We start from the raw sequence: 18,969 nt of genomic DNA, 5'->3' as shown, positions 1-18,969 counted from the left end.
ATTTAATTAAATTATATCCTAACCTCTACTGCTTTATTAGGAAGTTGCTTATCAGTCCACTGTTTAAGCTTGATATCCACTGTGGTATTAAAAGTTCCTGAATTCATGGTCTGTGCAGCTGGAAGGTAGATGTTTTCAATCACATGAGTTGATACTCTTTCCCACAAAGACTGCTGAAGGATTTCCTCCCTGCAATAAAAAGGCATCAAAAACACCAAATCTAAATACAATATTGTGTTTAAAAACAGCTTGACTGAAGTATCATACATTAACTTACAATAAACTGTACATATTTAAAGTTTTGATCAGTTTTGACATGTGTATATACCTGTAAATCATAGCAGTCAAGATAATGAACTCATCCATCATCCTCAAAAGTTGTAACCACTGGAACTGCTTTCTGTCACTGTGATTAGTTGGTATTTTCTAGAATTTTATATAAATGCGATCATATACTCTTTTTTTTTTTTTTTGATCTTTCTTCTTCCACTCAGCATAATTATTTTGAGGCTTATCACGCAGTTGTGTGTATTAATATTTCACTTCTTTTCTTGAGACAGGGTCTCAGTTGCCCAGGCTAGAATGCAGTGGTGCAATCATGGCTCACTGCAGCTCAATTTCTTGGACTCAAGCCATCTTCCAACCTTATCCTCCTGAGCAGCTGGGACTACAGGTGGATGCCATTATGCCTGGCTAATTTTTAAAAAAAATTTTAGAGATGGGGTCTCACTATGTTGCTGAGTCTGGTCTTGAAATCTGGGCTCAAGCAATCCTGCCTCAGCCTCTGAAAGTGTTGGGATTATAAGTGTGAGCCATCGCACCTAGCAATATTTCACTTCTTTTTATTTCTGTGTAGTATTCTGTTGCATGAATTTGTTTGTCCATTTATGTATTGATGGACACTTAGGCTGTTTCCAGTTTTTGGCTATTACAAATAAAGCTGCTATGAGAATTCATGTACAAGTCTTTCTTATGGACACATGCTTTTTTTTCTCTTAGGTAAATAAGAGTGAATGTTTGGATCACATAGTAATTATATGTTTAATTTTTTTTCTCCTGAAATGTTAGTCTCATTTTACATTCCTAGTTTAATCTTCTGTCAGGATCCTAAGAAAATGATTTCGGAATAACTGAGCCCACTAGCAGAGAATGAGAGTTCTAGATCCTCTACATCCTTGCCAACACTTGATATCATCTGTCATTTTAAATTTTAGCCATTTTAGTAAGTCTACAGTGGTCACTGTGGTTTTATTTTGTATTTCTCTAATGACTAATAACTCTGAGCATCTTTTCACGTACTTATTTGCCTAGTATTAACACGTACTTCATGTGTTTATGGGAGAGTCCAAGACTGAAAACTTCTTGGTATAAATATTACAACTTATCAGATCACAGCACAGAGATGTTATAGAATGCTGTTAAGATAAAAATCTTTCAACAATTCATGATTAATGTAACAATGTAAAAGATGCATAATCGTGTTGAAAATTCTGCTTTGAAAGACATCTTAAAAGAACATGGGTCACTAATAAGAGAAATACAACTATTTTAATTTGCAATCTCAGGAAAATACTTATTTGGGTCATAAACATATATCATAATTGAATACTACAACATAAAAACAAAAAACAAAACAAACAAAAAAAACCTCTGCTTATCACAGGGTCCTCCCCACCTGCCCCCACCCACCCCGAGATGGAGTCTTGCTCTGTTACCTAGGCTGAAGTACAGTGGTATGATCTTGGCTCACTGCAGCCTTCTCCTCCTAGGTTCAAGCAATTCTCCTGCCTCAGCCTCCTGAGTAGCCGGGATTACAGGTACCCACCACCACACCCTGCTAATTCCTTCGTATTTTTGGTAGAGACAGGGTTTCACCATGTTGGCCAGGATGGTCTCGAATCCCTGACCTCATGATCCTCCCACCTCAGTCTCCCAAAGTGCTGGGATTACAGGCATGAGCCACTGCACCTGGCCCATAGGGTCCTTCTTAAGAGTAACCTCAATCCTTTAGGAGGTAGCCACAAAACTCAGGGTAGCAGAAATAAATATCCTGCTGTCCAAAAGCCCAGCTGAGCTTCTCTGGTGAGGAGCATCACCATCTCCTATCCTTCAGAACTACTTACTAAACATTTTGTGTAAAATTAAGTCTACTAAATCAATGAGTGCAGATCCTGGTTTCTTCTGGCTAACTTTCAGGTCACTTTTCAGTTACAACCAGTAAAGAAAATCGTCTAAGGAGGATACAACTGAGGCCCAAAAGGACAAAGAAAATTTAGTCACTGGGTTAATGACAGAGAGTGGAAGAATTTAAGGAGTAAGATGAAGAAAAGCCCCCTGACAGGGCCTCCTCTTTAGATACCACTTTAAACACAGTCTCAAGAAGATTACTGAAAGTTGAACTGAAGACCAGGAGCCAGCCTCTGACCTCCAGGGCTTTTTTCTGGTCCTGCTTCACAAGAGACACAGTCTGTTATTTTTCCCTGGAGTCTGTGGGCCAGGAATCCATATCCCGGACACCCTTTTAAAAATCCTGACTACCAAATCCTGAGAAACTAAAGGCAACTTTCTCAAGGGAGGCTGCTGCCTCTGCCAACAGACGCAGCTGTTATCACTTCCCCTTGCCCAGCTTCTCCTGCCTTTCATCGCCAAGCTGCTGTCCTCTGTCCCAGACTCTCACTGCTCCCCTCCGTCACAACAATTTCTGTTGTGCTCCCCAAACCCCGTTCCATGACAAACCATTTTACATTCTCATTCTCTTTTCCAATTCTTTTTATCCTCAAACCTTTCCTTTAGGAAAGTGATTGCCCTCTGTCCTCAAATTCTGCTGAGAGGAAGCTACTCAGTAGCTGAATGGACTTTAGAGTTAGAAAGCAGAAGCTAAGTCCTCCTCGCCCCACATTCTCTCTGCTGAACCATCAGTTCTCAGTGTTCATATTAAAACGTCTATACTGCGATGCCACTCCATCTAGTTATGCCATGTGCTACCTTATTGCTGGCTGCTATCACCTAACAATTTTCCCAGCCTATAGTCTATGTTTTTGTTTTGCTTTTTGTTTTCAGACAGGGTCTCACTGTCACCCAGGCTGCAGTGCAGTGGTGCCTTCTCAGCTCACTGCAACCTCCGCTTCCTGGGTTCAAGCGATTCTCCTGCTTCGGCCACCCAAGTAGATGGGATTACAGGTGTGTGCCACCACGCCTGGCTTATTTTTGTATTTTTGGTAGAGATGGGGTTTTCTCCATGTTGCCCAGGTTGGTCTCGAACTCCTGAGCTCAAGTGATCCACCCATGGGGGCCTCCCAAAGTGCTGGGATTACAGGCATGAGCCATGGCGTCTGGCCTATATTCTATGTTATTATAGGTGTCTTCTCTATTCCAGGTTTTGCCATCAACCAGGGATAACTTCTAGTAGTACACAAAATATAATTAACAAAATATAATAAAGGTAATAGTTCTGTTGCCTTCTTTACCTACAGAAACTTGGCTTACATTCCACTTTAATTAATGAAATACTTTTTAAATTGAAATTTTTTTCTTTTAAAGTAGAGGACTACTATACTCCATATAATTTCAACCAATACAAAAAAAGAGGTATCCCATAATTCCTCTGTTAGAAGATAACCACTATTTATGGCTTTATTATTTAAAAATTTTATGTCTACATAAATATTTGTGTGAGTGTATTTACACAAGTGGTTCGTAATTACACACAATTTTATAAATCCTTTTTTTAAACCTAACCTATATCTTATTTAGTTTTCCATGTCACAATATCCTGTATTTTTCAGATTACTGCTCTATGGATAAACCAAACAGTATATAATTCCAAATGGGAAACATAAGTTGTTTTCCAATTCTTCACATTTATTTAAAAATCCAAGGTGAAAGGTCTTCTATGTTCATCCTTGTCAGATATATCATTATTTACATATATTCCTAGCAATGTAATTACTGAATATAAACATACTTGTTATTTAATAGACTTCATTATCTACACATACAATCCCTAAATCCTGTCAATTCTATCTTTCAGGTAATCCCTCAAGCATCTCAAGTGTCTCTTCTCTACCTGTACTACCGCTACCTAAGTTTAAGCCCCTATCGCCTCTTGCCTAAATTATTGCAACACCCAACTGTCTCCTTGCTTACGGTTTTCTCCACCTATATTCCATTTTCCCTACTGCAAAGACCTTTTTAAAATGCAAATCTCACCTAATCCTCTTCAGTGACCACCCTCCCCCCGTTGCTGAATATGGCTAATAAACCTAATATTTTGCTTACTGTTTTGTCTCCTGCCTCTTATCCCCATTTATGTCAAAGCCATAGGACACTGCTACCTATGTCACCTTTCTTGTTCTCATCTCCTACCCTTACCATATTCCCGCCTCTGCCTTAACATTAGTCACGTTTTAAATCTCAAATTACGATACTGCAAATCTTTGATTTCTGAAGCCTGAGAATTTCTAAAAACGTACCACAGTAGCATTTTTAGAAAAAACGTATTTTTGTGAAGCTAGTCAGCTATCCTTCTAGAAAAGATATATCTATATTGATGGTCACATAATGTTAATAATATATTGATATTTCCTACTTAATGTCAGTGATTGATTCTTAAAAACCAGGCACAGCATAAAAATGCTGAGAGCCTATTTTGTACTGTAACGTTATTATATGTCAAATCTGTACCCCTAATAACCTTCCTAAAACTTAACTGAAGGACAGTGGAATGTCTACAAATAAATAACAAACTGTCATGTTAGGACATAGAATGCTTTTAACACTGTTTCCAGATAACAAAATACAGATCAAACTGTCTTACAACTTAAATAATTGTAAACATTTTAGGCACTGTCCTAAAATATCACATAGGCATTATTCAGCAAAAAGATACCAATAAAAACTTCAAGACAACATCAACTATGTCAAAATAATAAAATATTTGGGGTGCAGTGCACTCAATGTGGTATGAACAGCTAAGGCTTAGAGCTGCATTCTGATTTATATTTGTGTTAACATAACATTTTTTCAGCCTCTAGAGTCTGAAAAGAAAAGCTGATGAAAACAGAGAATCATATGGTCCAGCAGCTTACACAAATAAATCTCTAGCAGCCAGATGTCCTAGTTCTGACCCTTGCCTTTTCAATGCATAATCTGGTGGTATGCATTTGTTGTCCCATCACAATTCTCTTCAGTTACCTTTGTATTAAATAAATTACATTTATCTTCAAGGCTCACTTTAGTGTGGAAATACTTTGATATCAGGGTTGTTCTGCCAAAACAAAACCAACCTTTCCATTTGATGATACCAAAAATTAATTTATAGAAGGACCACATTTCCTTTCCATAAACAATATTATTAGCTGTTATAGTTTACATATCACTTTTTTTTTTTTTTTGGAGACTGTGTCTTGCTCTGTTGCCAGGCTGGAGTACAGTGGCACCATCTCAGCTCACTGCAACCTCCACTTCCCAGGTTCAAGAGATTCTCCTGTCACTGCCTCCTGAGTAGTTGGGACTACAGGCACGTACCACCACACCCAGCTAATTTTTGTATTTTTTTTACTAGAGACAGGGTTTCACCATGTTGGCCAGAATGGTCTCGATCTCTTGACCTTGTGATCCACCCGCCTCAGCCTCCCAAAGTACTGGGATTACAGGCATGAGCCACCACACTGGGCATTTTTGTATTTTTAGTAGAGATGGGGCTATACCATGTTGGCCAGGCTGGTCTCGAATTCCTGACCTCATGATCCGCCTGCCTCGACCTCCCAAAGTGCTGGGATTACAGGCACGAGCCACTGAGCCCGGCCATACATATCACTTTTTATGTAAATTAAATACCCTCATATACTCTAACAAGGCAACTAGTATTATAGTCAATCTATAAATCTATATATCTCTTTGCAACTTCAAAGCTGACTGACACAAAGCCATGGAACTGTCTTAAGATACAAATAAACAAACATAACAAGTTGTGTCATAACAATATTTAATTAATCAACAAGAATAGATAAAATCGGGTCTCTTTTTTGTGGATAAGGAACGGAGATGAAAAGCAGGCAAATTTGGGCTACCTGAAGATAGGAGAGGTTTCACCACTGAGGAAGAAAGGCACTGAGATGGGGAAACTAGTGATGCTGCATTCAAATTTAAGGACCAGATTTTACTATCTGGCTCAACTTTGATAGCCTTTAGCTTAGTGAATACAGTAGGTACAGAAGATATTTATAGTGAATGGCAGTGAGGATAGTTCTGCTCTAATAGTAAATTCTTAAAAATATGACAGCCTTCATTTGAAAGATAATTAATGCATGAGGAATTTGTTAATTAACATATGACTACAAAAATTTCAAGGCTATTTATACACAGCTTGTTTTACCATGTCTCATTCCATTGAATTTAGGAATGGCCAAACTTACATAAAACATAAACTGAAGGTAACAGTTTTTCTTAGAAAAGATTAACATGAAAATTTTTCAAAAGAGTGCACTTACTATTTTCTAAAATTTCAAATATTAATAGCATTAAATTCAAAATGTGATTTGTATACAACATATTAAGTACATGTTACAGAAAGCACTAACTGTTCTTATTCAGAACAGAGACTATATACTATATACTGACTATATATGAAACTATATACTAACCTCCCTTTATAAACCAATTTTGACAGATTGGTATTTACCTAAAGTACAATTTGATGAAACTTTTGCCTAAATGATTTTACAGAAATCATGATTATGTATTTCTTAAGATAAAGAAAAGGCAAAGATGATCAATATTTAAAAAGAACATGAAGAAAGCTATCTTCCAGAAATTCAACTGGTTAGACTACAGCAGTAATTAGATGGTGCCCAAAAAAATACTATTATGTTTTTGCCTATGAGCCAAGGCAACAAAAAGTCACTACTTATCAATCTAAGTTTTAGTATTTTGTTATAACTCATATAGTAAAGTCTTTCAGAAAAGAGATTAACATCAAATACTCACCAATGTTTCGGTGTAACCTGGCTCAGACTGATAACTTCATCAAGGATTTCATTTTTAGCTTTTTCAAATAGTTCGTTCTAGGCAATATAAATGCAAGTAAGTAAGATTTCCATAAGACAGTAAATTTACCCCGTCATGATTTTCAAAGATAACTAAAAGGAGGTTTTTGACAGGCTAGCAGGCTGGATTTGGGTTTAAATACATATGACTAGCAAAAATGCACTTCTCTTCTAGTGTCTTTTTTTTTAAGGAATGCCATTATCCAGATAAGGACAAAGAAACTGACATAAATATCTACCTGCTTTCTGAATTCTGAATGCAGTTTTTCACATAACACTTGTTTACATGTTATGTGAAACTATCAATACATATTAATTTAGTACAACAGTATATTAACTGTATATTAAGGCTGTGTTGTATAACTAATGGGCATTTTTAAATCAAGGAAAAACAATATTTAATTCCCACTAAATTACATGAATATACTAATTCAAAAAACTTTAAAGCAGATAAAGCATATTCATTACCTTCTCAGAAAACACTTTCAACACTTGACATCTTATAATCCCTAATTGTTTTTAATGTTATATAATAAGTAATTTTAATTGTTGTAAGAGAGAACTGCTCCTAGAGATGTATTCTTACAGAGATGAATGAGTAGGTATAGTCAAAACCAGAGTAATTTAGCTTATGAGATTTCTCTCTCAACATGAATTTAGTTAGTGCACAACATTAAATTAAGATATATACAAAATACATGAGTATCCAAATATTACCCGGTCAAGTTCCCGCAGGCGAGGATAGTTATTCTTCCACTCAGTTTCAAGGTTAAAACGTGTTGCTGAGGAAGAAGAAAAAGTTCAGTCTGATAATTCTCCTTCTTTCCAGAGGTAGTAGATAAGTGGTTAAAATGCATACCCTCTGTATTAACTGAATTTCTAAGAGTGCACATATGACCCCTCAGTACTCCCGGCTCTCAACGTCTCAGAATTTCGTGATTGCAATGGCTTTCTGAACTATTTTCCCTGATTCTAGTTTCTCCATGTTAAATCCATATGCACACAGCTGAAGTGGTTTAGTGCCATAGAGCTGCTGAGAGAATGGACTCTGCAGTTGCACCCCCAAGACCCAAATCCTGGGTCCATTACCCACGCTGTGTGATACTAGATAAGTTATTTGGGTAAGTTACTCAGTCCTCTGTTTTCTCTTCTGTAAAATGGAAATAAAAATAATACAAGGTTGCAGAGGTACTAAGTGGGATAAATTGGTAGGATCAGGTGAAATTTCCATATGGGAAAAGGAAAAGTGAACATATTCTCTTCAGATAAAGTAAAGACATTGAGCAGGATAGTGTGGGATTCAGGAAATGGTACAATGTAAATGAAATCCAGAGTGTTCTGCTTCCCAATACATTTGCTCTCTTTGCCCTCAATAGGGTGAATCTGAATTCTTTATAGTTTACCGTGTTCTTCCAAACACTAGTAAACGTTCTAATCTGTTTCAACTCTGCAAATGTATTCCCAGAGATGTTTCCTGTGAATGGAAAAATCGTGTTCTTGTTTGTTTGTTTGTTTTGAAACAGAGTTTCACTCTTGTTGTCCAGGATGGAGTGCAATGGTGTGATCTCAGCTCACTGCAACCTCCGCCTCCCGGGTTCAAGCGATTCTCCTGCCTCAGCCTCCTAAGTAGCTGGGATTACAGTCATGTGCCACCATGCCTGGCTATTCTTTTGTACTTTTAGTAGAGACAGGGTTTCACCATGTTGGCCAGGCTGGTTTTGAACTCCTGAATTCAGGTGATCTGCCCGCATTGGCCTCCGAAAGTGCTGGGATTACAGGCGTGAGCCACCACACCTGGCCAAAATCTTGTTCTTGTATAACAGCTGAAGATTTGTATTCTTCTATTTTCCAGATGTTGTCTAATTATAAATGAACTACTAAGCAACTGTTAAAGGAAAGAAGTACAGAATCGTATGGATGCTAAAGATTGCCAGCTAATAAAATGTCTTAATTTGTTTCCTTCTTTAAAAAATCCAACTTACCTTTGAAACTATCAGCCTGCTGTTCAACAGATTCCCGTACCATTTTCCAAAAGCAGTCTGATACGGCAAGGCTTAAATTTCTTGTAGTCACTTGGTGTGCTTTTAGCATGCTTGTTCTATTAAAAAAAATAATAATAATAACAAGAGCTAAAGTATATTAAAATGACAAAAGGGACAACAATACTGTCACCAAGTCTGAGAATGTGCTTGCTATCAGCCACTCTTACCTTTTATACCCATGCTGTTCAATAAAAATTTATGTGATATAGAAAACATTCCAATATGGTAGCTGCTGACACACTGGGTTATTGAGCCCCAGAAATGTGTGGCTAGTGTAACTAGGAACTGAATTTTTAAATTTGTTGAATTTTAACTAATTTAAATGTAATGTTTTATTTTATTACTATTATTTTTTTTAGCCAGAATCTCACAATGTTGCCCAGGCTGGAGTGCAGTGGCACAATCTTGGATCACTACAACCTCCATCCCACAGGGTTCAAGCAATTCTCCTGCTTCAGCCTCCTGAGTAGCTGGGATGACAGGTGCCCACTACCATGCCCAGCTAATTATTTTTGTATTTTTTATTAGAGATGGGGTTTCACTATGTTGGTCAGGCTAGTCTCAAACTCCTGACCTCAAGTGATCTGCCCGCCTCGGCCTCCCAAAGTGCTGGGCTTACAGGTGTGAGCCACCACACCCAGCCAACTAATTTAAATTTTAATAACAACACAAAACTAGCGATACCATATTAGACAGCACAGTTGTACATGTTGTCAGTGTACTCCCCAAAGCATGTAAGATTATGGTTTGCAAGAACTATCTTGACTTACCATACTAACCTAAGGGCAAACACACTTTTCTATTTCTAGAAACTCAACATATAAAGTTTTAGTATACAGAATACAACTGGCCTTTAGCTCTTTTTGCTTATCTTAACTCCTGTCAATATCTATTTGGGACACTTCTTTGACAGCCCCCCTCCAACCTTTCCTAATAATGTAAGAGAAATAGGCACACATATTTAAAAGTGAAAGTGTTGATTTTCTAAATCTACTTTGTAAGTAAAATAAAGTTAGAGGCAGATATCTATGTTGTCTTTTGGTGCCCACATCCAAGGAAGCATACCAGTATGTATTGCACCACGTGATAAGCTGCTCTCAATAATGTCGAAGAGTAGCTTAAAGATTCGCTTATTAGATACGGTTCACTATTTGGGAAAAATTCTAGAAATGCAATGTTAAACTAATTGCTATAAAACCTGATCTTTTAAGTAAAAACAGTTCAATTTATGCTATTCTCTAACTATACAACGTTTAAATGTTTTAATAAGATACCCACTTTAGGAGCTTAGAATTCTGAAAAAATTCTTCTTCATATTCTCGTATAGCTTCGATGCTTTCAGAGCTGTTTCCTGGGGAAGAATGATGGTCAAATTTTTACCAAGAAAACTAGTCTTTATTATTTGAAAATAACAGAAACCAAAAATAAGTTATTATAATCCATCTTTGCATACCTTTTCCTGTTACAACAGCAAAATAACCTAAAGCTTTCATTGGGAAGAGCTTTCCTTCAATTATCTGCTGAATCTATTTTTAAAAGTGGGAAAAATTAATGTAAGATATAGTTTACATAATTTTTAAAAGCATAACATACAATTTAGAAAGCAAAATAGTAATGCTTTACATGGATATAGTTACATAGATAAATCTGTACAGAAGCATTTAAATGTTTTTCAATTGCTGTTTGAAAAAAAATGCATTTAGTCTTACTATATTGAAAATGTATTAAAAACCTGGAATGATGTGTAGTGCTTTAGAGTCACAGAGACCTTAGTTTGAATTCCTGCTCTGCTGCTTAGTAGTTATGTGACCTTAAGTAAACAACTTAACTTTTTCAAAAACATTGATGAGATTATGGAACAATATGATATTAGCACAGTGCCAGGCATGAAGCACTCAATAAATGGTAGCTATTATTATTTTTTCACACTTTCATCAAAAATCTAAATTCTAAACAAGCTGGATTATTTTCTTTTATTCCTTCCTCCCCTCCCACCTTCTTCTTTAGTATTTGGATCCACTGGTTCTTAACTCTTTTAGGATCAAAAATCCTTTTCTAAATGTGATTTAAAAAAACATAGACTATGTTCCCCAAAAAATGCTATTTGCACAGAGACCTATCATTTACATACAATGTTAGTGTTTCTACCCCCTGAAGCCCATTCAGAGTAATAATGGGACGAGAATCCCTTCTGTAAGACAAGTTACACCTAAGCTAATGCTGAATCTTTTATATAAAAAGGACTGAAATAAGCTTCTTTTGTGTCTCAGAAGAAATATAAACCCACTACACAGAGTTGAAAGAAATGAAAGGAATGAAGAAAGATGAGAGGAGGCTTAGAAATTTGTTTCTACCTCACTTCTCCCCTTCTCCATCTCAGACCCATTAATGCCATGGCTGGCTTTACTCTTAAAAGTAAGGCAGAGCAGAGGTTATGGTGGCTCCATAGAAAAGAGTTAACATAGCAGGCCTGACACCACTATCCTTAATAACGTCTGCCTGCCTTTGGCTGGTATCTGAAAAGTTAGCTGGTAAACAGTTCCCTACACTGATATTAACCTTTCCCTATATAACAGGGGCTCATTACTCAAGTAATGAGTAACATATGCCTGCTTTCCTTTTGGGAGTATGAAATTTTGGTACATGAGGGTGCCAAAATGACTAACCTTCAGTAAAAACCTTAGGAGCTGAGTCTCTAACAAGCAGCTTGTTGCTGAAGGAATTAAACGTGCCTGTGTGACTCTATGGGGAGTAAACTAGCAGAAACTTGAGCCTGGCTTCCTTCAGACTTCATACCATATACCTTTTCCTTTTGTGATTTTGTTTTATTTCATTTTAATAAATCTTAATTGTAATAATATCTATGTATTTTTAAATAACCAGTCCCTATCACAGCTGGGGCTTTTACAAAGAATCTGTTCTCACAACAAAGAATTTGACCTCACCCTGCTTGGACTGGCTACATTTTTCTCTGCCAGGTCTACTTTGGTCAAAACGAATATGGTTCTCCTTCCATGAGGATCCATTTGACTGACCAAGTCTGTAACAATACTGCGTTCAGCATCCACAGATCCATCTGAAAAAAAACAGAAAAATGAGACTGTGGAATTTTAAAATATGAAGTAGAGTTTAAAAACTTAGCACAAATTATACCTGTGTCTACATTACAGTAAGAAAGATTTTAATATATTTACCTTATTTATTGAAAGGAACTCTTAGCCAATAAAAATTACAATGATGCTTATGTAAAATTTATCAAAATAATTTCAGCTTCAATTCTATTTACTAATAAAATGATTAAGAAGGGAAGGCAAAAATGCATTTATCTTTTATGTTTACATAACACAAACTACTTAGTGCAAAGCTTCGATTGCTAAAGAAGAAAGCATATCAGTACATTAAAATCTTTTGATACGATTTACCTTGAATACATAGTATGATGGCATTAGGATTCTGCATGTAAGCTTTGCTGATACTGAAAATAGTTTCCTTTGTGTCGGGAGCCATGCCTGATGTCACAGTCTTAAAGCAAAAGATTTTAAATGTCATTATAAAGACTTCACACAATAGGAGTAAAATAAAATACATGATTTGTATATACTTACATTAATCACACCTGGTAAGTCAACAAGCACCATCCTCTGTAGTCCAGGGCCTTTTACATTTAAGGATATGGTCTATTCAGGAAAAAAAAATAATGCTCACTTTTGGGGGGAATTTGTGAAGAATTTTTTTGGTGATATATGTTCTGAAAATTCTATATCTCATCCATTCAGACATGATACTCACAAAAAAGGTATTCTTTCTCTGATCTTAAAAGTAGTTATTCTGGAAAATTACCCAAAACATGATACATTATTTGGAATTTTTAAAAAAAGCTCTGCCTATCTTGGAAGAATAGCAATCTAAACATCAATACCAAGATTATAATTTATTTGAAATCATAAACATTTAATTTCCATAAATGCCACTGAAATGAATTGCAACCCTTACCTCAGGACTAACAGTACAGCCTTCTTTCACATTTTTCCTCATTCGAAGTTCTATTTCATGTCTTAATGCTGCAAGCTAATGGAAAAACAACAAAATCCTAAGAAAATCTTAATTCACAAATATTCTTTAATTGTCTTTTATAAGCTCATCCAGGTTATAAAATTACATGTTTCAACCTTAGATAAATTCTACTTACATCTTCTTCTTTGGTAAGATCAAACTCCCGAGAACTGTCTTTAAATAAGGCCACATGGTGAGGACCTTCACTCAGAGTCACCTGACAGTAATAGAAAACTGAGATGTAATGATGCATTTATAATTAATATTAATTACCACAGCCCTTATGTGGTCTAGACAGGGCTACTCTACTGCACAAATCCAAGAGTCCCTTCATACTACTGCTGGAGCACCCCCTGAAACTGTCAACATGGTAGTTCTGAGAAGACAATAATTTTGTATTTGTATTGTTCATACATATGTCACACATACTGTGATTTCCCAACAAGAATGCTGGCTCCTTTATATCTCCTATGACCTAAAATGCTGCTGCCTCTTTCTTTCCCCAGCCAATGTTAAACACAGCACTAAGCCCAAAATCATCACTCTAAAACTTGAAACACCAAAAGAAAACCTTGCATTTAACTTCAAAGATGAATTTAGGTAAAGAGCGATTCATTTATTCAACCACTTTAGAGAGTGAACTATGCGTCAGGTGCTGTCGGTGGGGAAACACAGCGCTGACTGCCCTGGTTTTGGACCTCACTACATGCTGGGAGAAATATACACAGACATAATAGAAGGGAGTGGCAAAATCTAAGGTGCCACAGAAGAGAATGGAACTGACTATAAGGGAGCAGGTGACTCGCCTGCCTCAGCCTCCCAAAGTGCTGGGATTACAGGCGTGAGACACCATGCCTGGCCAAGACATTTTACAGCTATAGATATTAACAGTTAGTGGTTTCACAAGAACTGCTAAAAGTCATGTTCTCAACTTTTCAGTTGCAACTTTTCAAGCTTCTCTACAGTTATGTGACTTTAAAAATACAGTTCCTTCTACTGAGATTAGCTAAATAAGCTAGATAAAAATAAATAAATAAATAAACAGCTGTCTGAAAGTAACCACAGTGGCCCAGCCTAAGCATCCTGAATCCCAAAGGATTTTGGAAGGATTTTCCTGCCTGTATTTTACATTGGAGAATTTGCTGATTTATAGCATAGAGTGAAGGCCCAAGAGAAAAATTTAACCTGTGTAGCAGTTTCACTGGGTTGAGTAGACAACACTGAAATTCAGAATTATCAAGCAGTCATGACTTGAGGTGTCACAATCCCAAAGAAAAATGGACTGCAAAAATAAACCTCCACACTAAGCCCTATATCCTGTGCACAATTTCATTTCCATTCACATATTAAGAAACCAAGCAGAAAGAAGCTGCTAACGAGGTTAAAATGCTAAGGTGGAATTTTGGCACTTTCACTGTTCTGGGAAAACAAAAAAACTGGAATTCAGGGTTGGTCAAGGAGAAGCTCCAGTAAACACTTAGGGGACTAATGACAAACCGGAAAGAGACCAGTCCCATCTGTTTTAAGGAAACCTGTTCATACTCTGCCTGCCAAAACAAAGTTAATTCCTTCTTGAAGTATCATCCACAGCCCATACAATTAGGGTGCAGTAACAATGTAAAAGGCAGGTTTCCCATGTTTTTACAACTGATTATTTAACATGATATGAGGTGTGGTCTGAGGTTCATTTTGTTTTTCTCCTCTAGGTTAGATGTACCCCAAATTTCCACTGATAGCAAAATGGATATATAAAGTGTGGTACATTCACACAGTATCACAGAATAAAGACAAACTAGTAACAAAGAACACTGTTCAATCCACAGCTAGATCCACAAAAGTGCAATCTGGATGAATCAGCTAGTGTGCTGCCCAATATCCTGCTGCACTTGTAAACAGATTTCATTTCTTGAAGATTTCGATATCAGCCTCACTGTCTTTCTCCCACTATTTTGCCATCATGCTTGGTAATTTCAATTTTCCAATTACTCTATACCTACCCCCGCCAGCTGAACATGAAAAAAACAAAACACAATCATATGGATTCATTTTAAACTTATGTCCACAGAACTTAAAGGGACTTCAGTCCAATCCAGTAATCCTAATATCACTTGACTTTCTCCACTGATTCACTCCTAGAATTACTATAATCTCTTAAAAGACTTCACTTTTTTGCTGTGCAGAAACTCTTAAGTTTAATTAGATCTCATTTGTTTATTTTGGCTTTTGTTGCCACTGCTTTTGGTGTTTTAGTCATGAAGAAATCCTTGCCTATGCCTGTGTCCTGAATGGTATTGCCTAGGTTTTCCTCTAGGGTTTTTGTGGTGTTAGGTCGAATGCCCATCAATGATAGACTGGACAAACAAAATGTGGCACATATACAGCATGGAATACTACACAGCCATAAAAAAGGATGAATTCCTGTCCTTTGTAGGGACATGGATGAATCTGGAAACCATCATTCTCAGCAAACTGACACAAGAACAGAAAACCAAACACTGCATGTTCTCGTTCATAGGCAGGTGTTGAACAATGAGAACACATGGGTACAGGGAGGGGAACATCACACACTGGGGTTTGTTGGGGGGTGGAGGGCTAGGGGAGGGACAGCAGGGGATGGGGAGGTTGGGGAGGGATGATAACATTGGGAGAAATGCCTGATGCAGGTGACGGGGGGATGGGGGCAGCATGCCACCATGGCATGTGTGTACCTATGCAACAATCCTCCAAGATCTGCACATGTACCCCAGAACTTAAAGTACAATAAAAAAAAAAAAAGACTTCACTTTTTCTTCCTGCCTCAGTATTCAATCTATTCTCCTCTCTAACAGCTGATCATTTGGCTTAGTATTTCACTGAGTAAGCAGAAGCAATCAGAAGGAAACTTCCACACGTTCCCCTTTCTTGCCTCCACTGGTAAACTCCATAACCGATTTCTATTTTCACCTTCCTTGATGGATCAGCAGCATGTGACCTCACTGATCACTCCTTCCTCCTCAATACTTTCTTCACCTGACTTTGAGCACACTGCACTGTTCTGCTTTCCCTCTTATTGTACTGGTTGTGCCTTCACATATTCCTTTGTTATTTTCTCTTCCCTCAACATCTTAATGTAGAGTGCCCAGAATAGACTGTTGGTTCTGTGTCTTCTCTATCCTTATACACTGCCTTGGAGATCTTCTCCAGTAAGATCATGACTTTAAATACTACTTTTAGATAGCTGTTCATTACCCTTAAATTTACGTCTCTGGGCCAGACCTCTGTGTAAATTTGTATACCCAACTGCTTGTTATCACCCCTCAGGAAGTCCAAAACCAAACTCCTGATCTTCTTCCCCAAACCTGATCCACAGACTTCCATGCAAACTACATCCTTTAATTTGCTCAGGCTAAAAACCCTGGAGCCATCATTGATGACTGACATATTCTCTCTCCCCATCGCTCTTCTTCTCTCCCCCTCCATATCAAACTGTCAAGAAATTCTGTTAATTCTTTTTCAAAATACATTTATAATTTATTCATTTCTTATCACCATCACTGCTATTTCCCTAGCTCAAGTATCACCAGGCTCCAGTAGCTCCAGTAGCCCAGACTCCCTGGTTCTACCTATCTTGGCTACAACTATTTTCAAAAGAGCAGCCTTTTAAAAGACACTGTTGTTACTTTGCTCGAAATCCTGCACTGGCTTCTCTTTTTACTTAAAACCAAAGTCTGTGCAATGGCCTATAAGGCCTTAATGATCTGCTCCTCCCTGCTCTCCATTATTCCTCTAACGTCATCATTTACTACTCTTCACCCTGACCTAGCCACACTGACCTCTGTTATTCCTTGAACACGACCGCCACACAGCCATCTCAGAGGCTTTGGTCACCTATTCTCCTTGCTGAACACAGGATATCTGGATGACTACTCCCTTTCTGCAAATCTTTGTTCAAATGCCACCTTAAAAATGCAATCTACGAATACCCTGGCACCCCTATTCTCCTTGCCTGGCTCCACTTTTTCTTTTTGTACAACACTTATTGCCTTCTAACATGCTATACATTTAGTTATTTATTATATTAATTGTTTACTGTCTGTCTCCCTCTATTAGAACATATCCTCCATTATGGCAAGGATCTTCTTTGTTGTTGCTGTTTACCAACATATTGCCCAGAACACTGCTGGTACATATTAAGCATTCAGTAAATATCTGCTCAATGAAAGACTCTAGTCATATACCTTCTTCCTGTGACCATGGAGAAATCGTCAGTGCTCCTAGATATAAACTCGTATACCAAGTCCCAATCTCCTTCACTTCAGTAACTTTGCTCTTGCAATTTTCCCTCTCCCTTGCATCATTTCCCCTGCTTTACTAGATCATTATAATCAGCATGTAAATATCTTTAACCCTTTTCTTGTTGGCTCTGAGAATGCTTGCCAGCAATGCTTGCAACTGCAGCGTTTGCCCCGAGATAGCTCTGCCATAAAATATCTGGCTTTTATGATTATTTTCACATGGCTCTAGTATACTGACTTTGGAAACAAAAGATCATTCTATTTAAAGCATTCTGTTTTTAGTAGTGGTATTCATATTTACAAAATATAGTAATTATCAATAGCTGAAAATGTCAAATCCTAGAAAACATAGAATTCCTATGTGTGATGTTTATGTCGTTCTTAACAAGTTGTTGGCCGAAGATTCCTTTGACGAATCTGACTTTTAAAAAAGATGACTCTGATGATTCAGATGATTGACATTAGCACTATTTAGAAATAACTCCAAGAACAGTTTTTGTATTTTATTTTCACATTGAAAATTAGATTTGCTTCAGGTTCAAAGAGTATGTTTATGTAAAATTAAATGAGCACTGGTGGTGAGCTGTACTTTTTTTTCCTAAACAGGAAAAGGCTTAAAAACTTTTCCTTAATTCAACATTATTCAACTGCTACTGCCTCATTTCTCTGCTCTTCTGTTGCAATAAAACTGGAAAAGTATCCATATTCATTGATTCCACTTCCAACATCTCATTCTCCTAACTTCTCTCCTCCCTTATTGAGAATGAGATCCCAAACCTGGCCTCCCGCCCCAGTCTCGACTTCCTTTCCTCCCACTCTCCCCTCACTCAGCTCCTGCCACACTGGCCTCCTGGCTGTGCCTCCTACTGATTTCCACGTTGGGGATGTTCCCAAACACTATGTATCAATTCTTTGTTTAGTTACAAGTCCTCATTTCAGCAGTTACTTTCCTAAGGATCTTCACATGACCGCCTACATTCTTACCTTAACTGGAGAGCGTGTCATCATCTCCCCAGAGCCTCTCGGGAATATTCGTGCTTGGGCAATCATTTCCAACACACTCGTTTTTCCAGCACTCTGATCTCCTACCACAACGACCTTACCACAAAACAAAGGAGATTTATTCATATATTTCCCCAGATTAAAATGTAAACCTATTTGAAATGCTGCTGAATTTTTTACTCTTTTAAAATTTCAACAGGTGAAGAAATGTTTTAAAATCCACACAAAAAAAAAGCTGATTGATAAATACATGCACCCTGAAAATATAAACAGCAGAACAGTAATTAGATCCATTATTTATATCCCAATTTTTATTTTAAAAACTTGTACAAATTTAAACCACTATTTCTTAAACCAGGTTATTAACTTTCCATAAATCTTTTCCATAGCTAGCTTACCCTTTACAAACACATTTTCATTCTTATTGGGTTAAATATCACTCATATGGCTAATTTAATCCACTGTTCAGTATTTAAATATTACAAATATTATGAATATATAACACCAAAAATCTTTCTTCATCACACATAAGTAACTCATAAAGTACTTATA

The 18,969-nt window shown here is 37.1% G+C and overlaps 1 protein-coding gene across 4 annotated transcripts in view; it reads right to left on the bottom strand.

Moving 5' to 3' along the window:
- OPA1 (OPA1 mitochondrial dynamin like GTPase) overlaps positions 1–18,969 on the bottom strand; it is a 98,476-nt gene that overhangs the window by 40,790 nt on the left and 38,717 nt on the right. For all 4 annotated transcript variants that reach the window (XM_017526648.2, XM_017526647.2, XM_017526649.2 and 1 more), the window contains 12 exons: positions 18,400–18,513; positions 13,278–13,358; positions 13,082–13,156; positions 12,694–12,765; positions 12,511–12,610; positions 12,034–12,164; positions 10,542–10,614; positions 10,367–10,439; positions 9,029–9,144; positions 7,764–7,828; positions 6,988–7,064; positions 24–189 (listed from right to left, as the gene is read on the bottom strand). In XM_017526648.2, the coding sequence (XP_017382137.1) occupies positions 24–189; positions 6,988–7,064; positions 7,764–7,828; positions 9,029–9,144; positions 10,367–10,439; positions 10,542–10,614; positions 12,034–12,164; positions 12,511–12,610; positions 12,694–12,765; positions 13,082–13,156; positions 13,278–13,358; positions 18,400–18,513 (1,143 nt within the window). The remainder of the gene's footprint in view (positions 1–23; positions 190–6,987; positions 7,065–7,763; positions 7,829–9,028; positions 9,145–10,366; positions 10,440–10,541; positions 10,615–12,033; positions 12,165–12,510; positions 12,611–12,693; positions 12,766–13,081; positions 13,157–13,277; positions 13,359–18,399; positions 18,514–18,969) is intronic.

The sequence above is a fragment of the Cebus imitator genome, unplaced genomic scaffold (assembly GCF_001604975.1).
Source record: "Cebus imitator isolate Cc_AM_T3 unplaced genomic scaffold, Cebus_imitator-1.0 Scaffold43, whole genome shotgun sequence".
In the NCBI taxonomy this organism is placed as follows: domain Eukaryota; kingdom Metazoa; phylum Chordata; class Mammalia; order Primates; family Cebidae; genus Cebus; species Cebus imitator.
Note: the sequence above shows the minus strand (reverse complement) of the source record. Positions and strands in the feature narration are given on the sequence as shown.